The sequence below is a fragment of the Podarcis tiliguerta genome (genome assembly GCF_965153285.1).
Source record: "Podarcis tiliguerta genome assembly, chromosome: 3".
Lineage (NCBI taxonomy): Eukaryota > Metazoa > Chordata > Lepidosauria > Squamata > Lacertidae > Podarcis > Podarcis tiliguerta.
The window spans coordinates 30,300,315-30,314,806 of NC_139536.1; the positions used below are offsets into that span (position 1 = coordinate 30,300,315).

At 44.0% G+C, this 14,492-nt stretch overlaps 1 protein-coding gene across 2 annotated transcripts in view; it reads right to left on the reverse strand.

The window, feature by feature from the left end:
* Positions 1–267: 267 nt before the first annotated feature.
* Positions 268–14,492, reverse strand: part of NVL (nuclear VCP like) — an 88,440-nt gene continuing 74,215 nt past the window's right edge. For both annotated transcript variants that reach the window (XM_083434434.1, XM_083434433.1), the window contains 6 exons: positions 13,881–13,980; positions 12,108–12,214; positions 6,464–6,540; positions 5,842–5,930; positions 2,176–2,246; positions 268–1,787 (listed from right to left, as the gene is read on the reverse strand). In XM_083434434.1, coding sequence (XP_083290560.1) covers positions 1,743–1,787; positions 2,176–2,246; positions 5,842–5,930; positions 6,464–6,540; positions 12,108–12,214; positions 13,881–13,980 — 489 coding nt within the window. In that variant the 3' untranslated portion in view covers positions 268–1,742. The remainder of the gene's footprint in view (positions 1,788–2,175; positions 2,247–5,841; positions 5,931–6,463; positions 6,541–12,107; positions 12,215–13,880; positions 13,981–14,492) is intronic.

Below are 14,492 nucleotides of genomic sequence, written 5' to 3' on the forward strand. Positions count from 1 at the left end.
AGAACATGCAGTACCAAAGGTATTTTCCAGGAAATAAATATGACCCCTAAACAAATTATTCAACAAACTCAACACCTGGCCCTAATGATAACTGATGGTGCACTAAAAACACCAATACTTAAGGAATTCATAACATTCCTGCTAACAACAGCTAGCATTATACCAGAAACTGGAAGGATGTGAGGACAAATAACGTTGGGAAGTATGGAATATAGCAGTCATGAAAAAAACCTAAGAATAAAGTTAAAACAACGTAGAAGGGAGCAGTTTTTATGAAATGTGCTTTATTATGTACACAAATACATTGGAATATGGATGCATTCCTTAACACCCAGTAATCTATGGAAATACATCCTAAGCTGAACACTGAACCTCTTTGAGGAACACATTACAGATGGATGTTTCTCTGTAATACAAGCTCTGTATTATTTATTCTCGAGTTACTTTTTTTGTTTTACTGTTTTGCTGATGCTTGAAAACAAATGCATTTTTTAAAAATCCAATCATATCTGACTTTCACACCAGACCACATGGAAAAGCAAAGTCTGTGTGCTTTCTATGTGTGGGAAGCAGAGGATTCTGCAATAATAAAGCCATGTTCTTAGGACACCTATGCAGCTGATTAATGGTTGCTATCTAAAAGTCCTTGTACACTGCTGTGAGGATCTCCTTTGCATTGTCTGGATTGGTCATGGGTGGATCAGATGACAGATCCTACAAACACTTGGCTTTAGTCTTGCTTCTTCAGCCACTGCACCCAATTTTTCCTAATATTCCCTTGTTTTAAGTCATACACATAAAACTAGTATGGGAAAGAATGTGGTATTTTTAAAGCAAACAATCAGACTTCTTTAAATAATGTGAAGCTTCCCCACAGAGAAAAAGCTGTTTTTCCTTAAGTTTTAAATGTAGTTTTAAGGATATTTTTCTGCCAGTGAAAGCATTTCTGCTTGCCCAACAGCACAATTTCCCCTCTCCTCAGCTGGGCCCTGCTGTCCACTTTTTTATGGAAAGGCGTGGTAGGTGGCAGAGTAACTACCCCCATGGTAACATTACTCCTATTACCTGCCTGGCTGTTTTCCTGTCTGTGGGGTAAGACGGGGATAGGGAACTTGTGCTCACCCTGCAGCCCAATGTCGGATTACAACTCCCATCATCCCTGGAAATTGGCCATGCTCTCTGGGGCTGATGGAAACTACAGTCCCACCATCTAGAGCATCACAGGTCCCCCATCCCTGCTATCTGGGCTAGGCTTGATGCGGTAGGTTGACTTGCTATTGCTTCTTTGTGTATTAACCGGTTCAGTTTACAGGCAGGACACTAACAAGATTAATCAAATGTCTCATAGCGGAAAGAAAAATTTAACGTCTGAAGAGTGATGGGGAGAAGCCCATGACAGCTGACAGCATATTTTTAAAACAACATTTACATCTTGTACTTTCTTCCATCACAGAATCCATGGCATATATGGGTTTCTGACCAGATCCAGGGTTGCTTAGTTTCAGCCAGATGGCCACATCATGTATCTTCTGGCCATATCCTGGAGACCAGTTTGAAAGGTTGTGGCCAAATGTTAATTACTATACAATGTGATAGAACTTCTCTCAGAAACGGAGTCCAGCAATGTTGAAGCAAGCAAAACCAAGGTTAAATCCAAGCCATGAAGATGCTTCTGGAAAATAGTCCACTGGGAGAGGTCCTCAGGCTAAGCAACATGTTGGGTGTTAGGGATGATCCAGCTATCACCTGCTCAGTGACTTGCGCAGCTCTTCATACATTAGTTGGTCCTAAGGATGCCGGTGAAGGGAGGAAAAACAGAAACAAACTCATTCAGTAAGGCTTTTGAGCCGACTGTACCATAAGGAAAACTTTTACCTAGTGCCAAAGATTGTGTTTCAGCATTTACAAAAGAAACCTAGGGAAAGGCAAAGCGGCTAATTTACTGGCTTTTTAAAGATCCCAGCCGCTGAGGAGGCAGCGTCCAGAGCCTTCCTTCTCCATGTGCCAGTAAGATTCCCTCCCACTAACCAAGGCAGATGCGTGGTTTTCCCCCAGATCAGACTTGTTTGGACAAGAGTGAAGGGGAATTTGGTTGCCTCATATTCCTTTGCACAATCCTTAGCCTTCTGTGCCACTCCCAGCTTAAGTCACCAGCTGGCCTAGAGCACCTCTCACCTTTCTCGATACAGAAGATTTAACTTTCTTGAAAGCTGCTTCGAAGTGTTTTCTGGCAATCTTGATTTCTCCTGCGAACAATACAGTGCAACAGGAGAAGGTTAACATGCTTCCACAGTATACATAATGAACTGTAATGAAATGAAACTTAAGGCTATTAATAAAATAAGTTTTGGGAAGAGTATAATGAAAGCATCAAACGCCCTTAACAATGAGGATTGCCCAGAGATTGAGCTTCCCACTACTTGCCTTCTAGGCACTCCCAAGTGCTCTGCTCAAATGGATAAAAAGGCTCCTACGTTTCCTATTCTCAACAGTAGGAAGAGATTGCACAAATTTTTATAAACAAAGGGCTGGATTCAACTACCCTGCTCCTCTGACGGGAGCCAGAATAAGGGCTCCTACTAGCACAATGGGATTATTGCCCTTTACCCCATGGCTCCCCAAAATCTACTCTGGAGGGTCTGGAGAACCCCCAGAAAAGCATTCGGGGAGGAGGGGGAGACTGTCCCACCAGGTGAAGAGAAATGCTTGCCCAAAGGAACAATCTCCTTAGTGCAGTGTTGAAGCCCACCCAAAATCTGACATCATTTTTACGGTTCTTCGTGGAATAAGAAGGCGACCCACGCCTCTCTGGCAAAGCAGGGACAACTGGAAAAGACCATCAGGCTCATGAGAGAACTTGCCTCTGTTCAGCAAATGAACCAGCAAGAAACAGTGCAGACTATCAAGGAGGAGGGAGAAGATAGAATCAGCTTGCCCTCAGACTATTAGAGAAGATAACCTAGGACAGCTTCCCCAGAGATTGATTCCCACAATGATAAACTGGGCGATAGATTGTTGTTGTTTAGTCGTGTCCGTCTCTTTGTGACCCCATGGACCAGAGCACGCCAGGCACTTCTGTCTTCCACTGCCTCCTGCAGTCTGCTCAAACTCATGCTGGTAGCCTCAAGAACACTATCCAACCATCTCTTCCTCTGTCGTCCCCTTCTTCTTGTGCCCTCCATCTTTCCCAACATCAGGGTCTTTTCCAGGGAGTCTTCTTTTCTCATGAGGTGGCCAAAGTATTGGAGTCTCAGCTTCACGATCTGTCCTTCCAGTGAGCACTCAAGGCTGATTTCCTTAAGAATGGATAGGTTTGATCTTCTTGCAGTCCATGGGACCCTCAAGAGTCTCCTCCAGCACCATAATTCAAAAGCATCAATTCTTCAGCGATCAGCCTTCTTTATGGTCCAGCTTTCACTTCCATACATCACTACTGGGAAAACCATAGCTTTTACCCCTTCATGGATCGCTGCCTTGCCGTGGCGAAGGGGCTTGAATAACTCAGAGAAGCTATGAACTATGCCGAGGAGGGCATCCAAGATGAACAGGTCATAGTGGAGAGTTTTGACCAAACGTGATCCACCTGGAGGAGGAACCGGCAAGCCACTCCAGTATCACTGCCAAGAAAACTCCATGGACAAAGACAACGGGCGATAGATATCGGTCATTATATAGATAAGGAAGCATGGGAACAATTGTGGAATTTGGATATAAAATTTACAGCATGTTATGGTTGAAGAGAAAATTATATGAAAATGATGTATCGTTGGTATCTAACACCAAGTAAATTGGCCCACCCAGGTCTTCTTTAGAAATAGGTTTTTAAAATGAAGAATGGTCCAACTCCAGTATTCTGCTAACAGGAAGAACAGTTTTGTAAACCTACTGCCTTGAAACGTTTATGAAACTAACTAATGGTCTACATCTCTGGAGCCATGCATCCAGCCACAAACTCTGTGTACGTTGCTGTATGCAAGGATTTTCTCTGAACTGTCAACTTCACGGGCCACAGGGAGATCAAAGCACAAACCTTTTGGCTTGACTTCTGCATCTCTAATTTACCAGGGTAATGCGACAGAAGGCATCACTCAGCTTCGCCATGCTATTTCAGCACCACCCTCAGCTAAAATGTGTGAACCAGGGCTTTGGTGTCCACTGAGGGGCATTTGGCTTTTCAATCTTGCATTGCTCTCCTTTTTTTGCTACCGGGCTAGAGGCTACCGAGCCTAGAACTTCTCACCAGCAATAGCCTCTGTCAGCTAATCATTGCCGAAGTCCAGACAAGGCTCCAAGAGTCAAAACAATTAACGGATCCTTATTGATTTATCTAATCTGATTCAGCTTTTCCAGCTACCATCTCCATCGCATGCCTTCTCTTGCAAAACATTTGGAAGGTACAACAGAACAAGCTCCATGAGTAGTAGAACATTCCAAACTAACACAAATTAGTTGTAACTGGCTGTTCCTCATCAAACTCTGCCAAATCACAGAGGGAAGCTGGGACTCGTAAAATAGTCCAAAAACATGCAATAATTCATTTTATTTGTTTCAGCTCCCAGCATAACATCTGACATATTTGCATCAGCACTGAAGGACTTCATTCTACCTTTCTGCGCAAGCACCAATCAAAAATAAGGGAAAAAATCCTCCCACCTGCTTCCTGATAGTTCACTAAGCTAATCTAAATGGTAGTTTAAAAATTTTGAAGATTGCCAATTTAAAAATCTTAAATCTGCTTAAATATTCGAAAGCAACCTTAACCTGAAATCTTCATATTATTTTGAGAGGAAACTCCTGGTATAAACAAAGCATTTAGGTGAGAGCAACAGCTGCCATTGATTCTTGGCTTCTCTACAAAGTCAGTGAACAAAGGCTACAATGATATTGCTGTGATGTGTCTCACAGTCTCATTTCACAAAGCCTCTAACCACATGCAGAGGAAAGGGCGGAGAATATTTGCTGCTCGATCGTACACTGCCACTTGAAATAATTGTTACAGCTGCTTGTGTGTGAAGCAGCCTTTCTGTATAGACAAGGATAGAGTCAAATGGCTCGAGTTGCTCTCCCAGCTAGCCCCTTCAGCATAGTTGGTCAGTCAGTATAGACGGGAATCCCAAAAGAGTCGGCATGTAGAGGTTATTCCGGATTCAGAGTTCTATATTATCACTCCCTCTCATAATAGTAAACACAGTGACAGTAATGGAGCTGCCAAAAGGGGAGAGCTTCTTTGTGAGAAAAGGGTTAAAATCTACCGTTCTCTTTCTCTTTTGGTTAGATTATTTATTTAGTTTGTCTTGTATTGTATTTGTCAGGGAACTGCCATCAGTGCCGGAGGGAGAGAGCAAAATCCAGAGGGATTCCGGAGAGCGTCCCGGGATTGGGCGAGGCAGCCCATCTTCTGGGGAAGAGAATCAGCGTAGCACCAGTGGAGAAGGGGGGCAGATGGGGGAAGCGGCGAGGCGGTCTCATGACTCCTTGCCGGGGACCAGCGGGGAGAGAAGGGGTCCTCCGCTGCCCACGCCCTCCTTGCGCAGAAGGCTTCCGCACAGAGAGAGTAGGAGGAGACTAGGCGTCAAAGAGCTTCTTTGCTGGAAGAAGTTTAAGAAACGCCCACTGACGGATTCTGCCAGCGACTGAGACAGCCACGGGTGAGTGGCTGTCCGGACAGAAAAGGTTCACTCAGGCAACCCAGCCAGGTGTCGGCACCGGCTTACGCACGAGCAACCCCTAGAACCATTACAGTATTGTATGATGAAAAGTTTCAAAAAGAAATTATGTCCCCCAAAAAGAAGAAAGAAAATCTTTCAACTTGCTCTCTCTTCAAGTTATCCTCTTCCTTACCTTTCCTGTCTGTGGCATTCAGCACTGCCATCTCCTCTTTCAGGGCACAGACAGAAGCCTCCCGCACTAGAGCTGAAAGATCTGCTCCCCTATAAAAAGAAACAATAAAAAGCCAATGAGTCATTTTAGGGCGCATTTTTTATCCCAAAGGAGAGTTGTAACAGCAGAAGTGGAACGAATATGGGCATTAAAATGTCACTGAACAGACATTTAAATAAAATTATTTCCATTCAGCAAGGTGTGCCGGTTAGTCTGAGATGTGCTCTTTTTATATATTTTGGGGGCAAACTGGGATTAACATGTGTTAATTTAGATTCTGTAAGCATATGCTGTAACCCTTCTTGACACATTTTACAGAAGTACACTTGCTTTCAAAATAAACGTAAACTAGGAACAGAAGTTTTTGCTATGCAGAACCTAATGCATTTCAGTGTCATAAAGCAGAAGATTCAAAGAAATCTGGAACATTAGTCTAGGCAGATGTGTTAATGGAGATAAAAAGGCAAGAAGATGAGGATTTGGAGTGATGTGTTTATTTTCTACTACTGATAAGGCGGTATCATAGAAGGACCAACACTACCTACAAGTGGCAATGGAAGATAAAAAAGAGAAATTTACTTACGTATAACAATCACAGCAGGGATTATGAGCAATTTCTTCAAGGTCCACATCAGTGTCAAGCGGGGGTCGGGTTCCATCCTATAAAAGGTGACAAGCGGGGAAATGTTTAGAGACATAGGGCATCAACTGCAACCACCCATGGAGCAATCGTTTCATCCTACAGCAGGGATGGGGTACATTTTTCAGCCCAAGGACTGCATTATTCCATTCTGGGGACAGGGGTGGATACGGCAGGTGGTTGGTGGGGGCAGGATGAACAGTGCAGAGAGAAATGAATGTGAATTTTGTGTTTGTACGGTAGGCCAGTCTCAACACACACTCCCATGCTCCTCCACCCAGGCAAGAAAGAGGCATGATCACACCTGGGGGAAAACACAAGGAGGATGCAAATCAGGACTAGCAAAGGGTGTGGCCTGGCAAGATTCCCAACAGCCAAATGGAGAAACCAAACTGTCAAGGAGGGAGTGGCTTTCCCAAGTCCTCCCTCCAAGCTACCTTATTTTTCGCCCTATAGGACGCACCGGTCCATAGGATGCACCTAGATTGGGGGGGGGAATAAAGGGGAAAAAAAGTATTTCCCCCCCCCAGGCGCGGGGCTGGGGAAGCCCGAGCTTCCCCCGACCCCAACCCCCAGAACGGGAGCCAGAGTGAACGGGAGCCCGAGCTTCCCCCACGCCCAGCCCCCAGAAAGGGTCCGAGAGCGATGGCGAAGGTGAGCTTGCGGGGATGGGGGTGGGGGAAGCTCGGGAGAAGCTCGCCCCCAGAGCGGGTCGGAGAGCGCTGGCGAAGGTGCGCGCACGGTCGCCATCACTCTCGGAGCTTGCGAGGCTGCGGGCGGGGGAAGCCCAAGCTTCCCCAGATCCCAGCCCCCAGAACGGGTCAGAGAGCGATGGCGAAGCTGCGCGCAGCTTTGGCATCGCTCTGGGAGCTTGCCGGGCTGGGGGGATAGCTTCCTGAAGCCTGGAGAGCGAGAGGGGTCGGTGCGCACCGACCCCTCTTGCTCTCCAGGCTTCAGCAGAAGCCTGCATTCGCCCCATAGGACGCACACACATTTCCCCTTCATTTTTGGAGGGGAAAAAGTGTGTCCTATAGGGCGAAAAATACGGTACTAATCAATCACACAAACTATTCAGTAAGCTTCTCAGGAACACCCACGGCTGGCTTGGGGCACTCACAGTTTCTTAACCCGGGTTTCTTGATTCGATGCCAGCAAGATGTTGTTATTTGCCACCAGGGCTTTATGAGGTTCTTAAATTACAGTGGTGCCCCGCAAGACGAATGCCTCGCAAGACGAAAAACTTGCTAGACGAAAGAGTTTTCAGTTTTTTGAGTCGTTCCGCAAGACGAATTTCCCTATGGGCTTGCTTCGCAAGACGAAACGTCTTGCGAGTTCTTGCGAGTTTTTTTCCTTTTTCTTAAAGCCGCTAAGCCGTTAATAGCCTCTAATAGCCGCTAATAGCCGTGCTTCGCAAGACGAAAAAACCACAAGACGAAGAGACTCGTGGAACAGATTAATTTCGTCTTGCGAGGCACCACTGTACTCACTGTCCTCAAGGATTTAAAATACTTTTAAAGAAGAAATATACAACAGGAAAAACACTGAATCAAAAGCCTCACAAACAAGTTAACAAGTCTATAATGTTGTTTTAAAAAATACAAACACTAGTACCAAATGGCATGACTAAAGAGAGAACTATGTGAAACATTGCTTGGTTGTTTCCACATAAAACAGAGAAAGCATGGGATTTTATTCAGCAGTGTTTTTCTGCTGATGGAAGGCACTTTGACCCAGTGGAGGCCACCATCAAGCTGTGTAACAGGGAGGAAGGCAAGTTTTGCAAATCCTTCATCCTCTTCGGACCCTGAATCCAGGGGGGTGGGGTGGGACACTTGTGGAACAATGTGGCATGTGGTTCTGGAGTGGGTAGTATGAACTGGGGAAAAAGATTGTCTCCCTTCCCACTGAAGGAAGCGACTGCTGCATCAAAGAGCCCTCTGTCAACATGCATGACATATCTAAATTTGCAGACATAAAGGGCACTGGCTTAGGCAACAGCTAAAAATCCTAACAGCATTGGGAAGAATACAATCACCAGACTTTCAATAAGGAAGAAAAAATTTGGCAGTCCACAAACAAGTTCTACCAGCCAGGCACCAACTACTTATATACTTATGCATCAGAAAGGCAGCTTGAGAAATTGTTTGGCAAATTGCCTGCCTGGGAAACATTTTTCAGTGACTAAATTTCAAGCCTGCATTTAGATATGTAGGAACAAGCCAAAACACGCTTTATTCCATTTACAGCAAGACAAGCATTGTCTTCTTCTAATCTTGCACAGAACCAGCTTTGTATGCAGTTTTGCTAATTTCCTTAACACAACCTGAGCTAAAGAGCAGCACCCACATTCATTAACCTAATCTCTTCACTTTTTTCCAGGAAAACATTTCATTAATCTCTACCAGTCTAAGTTTGGCTCTAGGCCAAAGTTGGCTCAGTCCTAGAACCAAAACCTGCTTTAAAAAACACCATTCTGTACTCAGATACAGAATGCACAAAACACACTCATTGTGTCAGCTCTGAAAGCAACAAATATGTGCACATTGTGTTTAAACAAATTCAGTTACTTGCAAAGTGGTGTTTAATCATTTTTCACTTACGACTTGAGAGCATTTTGAACAGAAAAGCAATTAATAGGGTTGCTAGCACAACACATAATGTTCCTGCACACAAGTACAAATTGCATCAGAGATTTGTTTTCTTCAAGTTTCCACAGAAGAAGTGATCAAAGGAGTCCAGATCACAAACTGTTGAGATAATATGGCCACATGAAGTAATTTGCTCCATGTGGACATGCTATGAAAACTCAAGCTTAACCATTAGTAGCTGTGAAATCCACTGAATTCAGTCTCTCAGGGTTATTATGAGGATAAAATCGAGAGCAGAACCATGTGGAAGGTCAGCGGTTCAAATCCCCACGATGGGGTGAGCTCCCGTTGCTCGGTCCCTGCTCCTGCCAACCTAGCAGATCAAAAGCACGTCAAAGTGCAAGTAGATAAATAGGTACCACTCCAGCGGGAAGGTAAACGGTGTTTCTGTGCGCTGCTCTGGTTTCGCCAGAAGTGGCTTAGTCATACTGGCCACGTGACCTGGAAAAACTGTCTGCGGACAAATGTCAGCTCCCTCGGCCAGTAAAGCAAGATGAGTCGTTCGCCACTCGACTTAACTGTCAGGGGTCCTTTACCTTTACCTTTTTAATCCACAGTTTACTACAGTGGTACCTCTAGATATGAACGGGATCCGTTCCAGAGCCCCGTTCGCATCTAGAAGCAAACATAACTAGTGATGGCACGTCTGCGCACACGCGCGTCGCTTTTTGCCGCTTCTGTGTATGCACGTGGCGTCATTTTGAGCGTCTGCGCATGCGGCGAAACCTGGAAGTAACATGCTCCGTTACTTCCCAGTTGCTGCAGAGCGCAACTCAAATGCGCTCAATTAAAGCATATTCAACCTGAGGTATGACTGTACTTGAAAGTACTCCAAAAGACAGTATTTACTGGAGTCCTTTAGCCTCGCATTCTTACACATCAGCATGTGATGCAAGACTGCAGACCAAACATTTCATTTCACAATAGCTAATTGAATTTAAATAAATTTTAAATGGTGATGTTCTTCACCTCTCTCCAAGTTTTAGCAACAAGGGCAAGGTGTTCCATTTACACCTGACAGCGCTATACTGCCATTTTTCCCAGGAGTTATTTCATCATCTTTTAACCCCATCTTTCCACCATCAACTTTATCTACGCAGCAACCTTGTAAAGCAGGTTAGGCTGAAAGAGTTTCAGAGCTAAACAGGGCTAAATCCCTCAGTGGAAGTTTGTGGGGAGAAACTGGGATGATGTTTCCCAGCAGGAGGCACATCCTTCCATGTCAACCTGCATAACTTTTCTACATAATTATCTATAAAAGGATTTGCCTACTGCCCCCTCATAAAATATCAGGGTAGTGTACAGCAATATAAAAACCATTAAAATGATTAAAAACAGCACAAAAAAATAATAATTAAAAGGACCGTCTAATCCAGAACATTTCAAATAACTGCATAGGCCTGTAGAAGACACCTGAAAGCAAGGATGTGACTGCTGAACGAGTCATCCACAGCATGGGACTAGCAATACAAAATCCTCTTCTAGCTGAAGCCAGTTAGGCCTCTTTAATGCTGGGCACTGCTTTTCTGGATAATCTCAGTGATCATGCTGGAAAAGAAGGACAAAGGTGGTCCTTAAAGTACAAGTTGTTCAGGGCTTCTGGTTCCACTCTGCTTTAGTGGAGGCAGCCCCCATGACAGCAGAAGATCATTGGCAAAGGAAAAACAAGGATGATTGAGGGCAATTATCCTTGCAAATTCCCTCCCAGGGACAAGGTGGGGTGGCGGGCTTCACTTGCAGTTCATCTCTGTAGCTGGCTCTTGCTCTGGCATAGAATGCAGGGGGCAGGGAGGCACTGTGTGTAAAAGCACTTCACCTGGCGAAAACCCTCCAATGCCGCCATTAAGAAGCAGAGGTTTTCCTGTTAACTAGATCTTAATTGGACTAAAGTACAGGCACATGCTAGAAGAGATAAGATCACAAACCGTGGAGCAAACCAACTGCAAGGACTTTAAGGTTTGAACTTGAGATAAGACTTCATTCGATGCAAAAGACAGGATGGGGAGGGGAGCCTACGGTTTCTTTATTTAAAGTTTTCTTCTCTACATTTATGTTTCAGCAACCCTCCTCCTAATGTTAACTCATATTTGAACAAGTGAGGATGGAAGAAATTGGATTATAGATATGGAATATAACATCAAACGGAACTGTGTGTGTAAGAAAAGGAAAAAGGGAGAGAAGCTCTATTTTGCAAAAGTTTACGATAGAGAATTTTTTATTATCTATATCATTTCCAAAGTTACCTTGATGGTTGCCTACCTGGGCTCACAGTACTACCTCCTAGCATAAGCACGCCTTTAAAAAAAAAGGAAAGCAAAGAGGGCACTGGTCCCTTCGCCAGGTGGCATACCAAATATGGTTTGCTACAAGTGTGTCCTGATTAGATGTGAGCTGGTTAGCCATGAGGAACAGGAGGCAGCAGGAGGGAATCCAACCAGCTGAGAAGCATCAATGGAGGTTTAGAAACCAAATTTGTTCCAAACTGGTATGAAATGTATTGGCGGGGGGGGGGGGGGAGATATGGTGCTGCTTTTGTAATGCATCTCTTGAATTATGTGATCCTCCAGACGTTGTTGGATTCAAACTCCTATCAGTCTAAGCCAACAAGGGCAATAGTCAGGGATAAATGGGAACTGTGGTTCATCAGTATCTGGAGAGTCATAGGTTCCCCATCTTTACGTTATGAGATGAAGAATGTCATAATCTTGTACCAGATTATGCATCATTGATTAAGGAGCAGTAGATAATGGAAATTAGACTAAGGAGCTTAAAAGATTTATTTCTTTTTTTAGCAGCTGAACAATGCTATTCTTATGCATTCAGTTTAGGTTTAACTATTCCGAGTACGGTGAAGCTCTAGGGAAAATTACTTTGTTTCATGCAACTTTCAAGGACATCGTTTTAAACACACACACACACACACACACACACACACTTACTTTAGTAATAGTCTTTAGAATGGCAAGGCGATCCAAAGGTGGTGGCAAACCGACGTAGAGTGTTTTATCCAGTCTTCCGGGGCGCAAAATAGCTGGATCTAGAATATCTGATGGAGAAACGATAAAATCCTATTTAGACTCTAGATTCAAAATTGGAAGCACACAAGGAAGACACACCCAGAAGGCAGACCACAGGAAGCTTTTGAGAATAGAAAACTACATTTCTCAAAGTGCCTTCTCTCCAGAAAGAAGGAATGCCATCATTTACCACAACTACATAGCTCTTCTTTACTGTGAAATTATGGGTTTATGCACATATTATGTTGATTACCCAGAAGCAACTGGTGTGTTTAATTTTAGGTAGCTGGCACAGTTAACTCTTAAAAAAAAAAGACTCTAGATTAGTAGCAGACATCTGATAACTCAGAATCTTGAAGTCAAAAGCAGGACACAGATGGCTGACCACTCATTTCTGCCTTCCTAGATGTTGAAAGGAGTCCCCTCATAGCTTGGTAAAGATAAATATGGCATAAACACAGTGGCCCAGTTCTGTTGTAACAGGAAACAATTCCCTCCTAGGTATAGGACTCATGGTGAACCTTGGACTTGTTTGCTCCCCCACCTTCCCCTTTCATGCCCGTTGATTTAATTCCATTTAGGAATTTAAATTTAATTGATTTAATTCCATTTAGGAATGGCTGTTCTGCACAAACAAAAAGAGGAAAGGGTAGATTTTATATTAGGGAATATTGTGACCTTGAACAGCCTTGTTTCTTGACTGGGTCACATGAGTTAATCACAGCAGACAGCCTCTAGGTATGGCCACTGAGTTGCTCCCTTGCCACTGCTGCCAGGTTAAACCTGCATAAGCTATGAAATTACTTTCTTTATATTTAGTCAGATCACTGAATTTCTGCTTTGAGCTGACTTCATTTTTATGGTTCTTCGTGGAATAAGAAGACGACCTGCACCTCTCTGGCAAAGCAGGGTCAACTGGAAAAGACCATCAGGCTTTTGAGAAAACTTGCCTCTGTTCAGCAAATGAACCAGCAAGAAACAGTGCAGACTATCGAAGAGGAGGGAAAAGATAAAATCAGCTTGCCCTCAGACTATTATCTGGGTTCGAGACGACAACCTAGGACAGCTTCCCTAGAGACACCCCACCTCAGGGAGCTCATTAGGTAGACCAGCAACCCGAGAGGCCATGGGTACGTCAAGCAATCTCCAGTCCTTCCTCCTGACTGCACATGCAGTCTTTTTATGTGAGCCAGCAAACAACCCAGGAAACATTCCATTAACTATGGTTTCACATTTCATCCACGCTGGGAAACTATGGTTAATGATTTCGGAACAAGTCACAATATTAAGCTGCTGGCTTTGTTCCAAAGCTGTTGACCATAGCTCAGATCCCAGCTTCTTAAGCAGAGGCACCAAAATTCAAATGCACACAGTGTGTTGCTTCTCAAATCCCTAAAATAACTGCTGCTTTACACACACAATTTCCCTGTGTTTGTGTGTATAAACCAGGTACATTATGATTATTTATTCTTATTTATTTAATTTATATACTGCCCTATACCCGGAGGTCTCAGGGCAGCTCGCAGAACAAGATCAACATAAAAAATCATAATCTATGTATAATCAAAATAAAAACAAAACCAAATTAACATATGCCCTACTTAAGCTGCTTATTCCAGACAGGTGTACATGTGGCAGAACAGACACCCACACAAGGCTCCTAAGGTGGAGCTACAACTATTTAACCATTCTTACCTGGCCTGTTGGTGGCTGCCATAATGAAAACCTGACGACGAGATTCCAGGCCATCCATCTCTGTTAGCAACTGGTTCACTACACGGACACTGGCACCTGACTATGCAGTGAATTGAAAAGATGACAAAAAGATGTTAAAAAGAAACTGATTGATGCTGACAGCGCATCTTAGCTGACTCACACTGCTGACCAGCAGAGAGGAACTGAGATAGTCACGGTGTCATAAAGGGGTGGCCCCACCCTTCTGTCAAACTTGGAAGTGGGGAGGTCCTAAGGATGCAGTCCACCATCCACGTTCTAGGGTCATCCAGCATTTCCATAGCCTTGTTAATATTATTACTGGTACCTGTAACACGTTCTGGGAGCTGTTTCAAGTGAAAGATGGAGTAAAAAATACTAAGCACTAGTTTAAGCTCTTGTTTGTCCAGGTAAACTAATGAATTGCTAGCCCATCCCCTCACAAATGAGCCTTTTTGTTTCTCTTAAATGCAGATTGCTGTTTTTATCTGGTTTACAGTAACTATGGTTAGTTTACACAACAGAGCTTCAAAACCAGTGGGTTAAAGTTAGCCTGCTTTGAGATTGAATGTGCTAAGCAGTTGCAGACCTCAG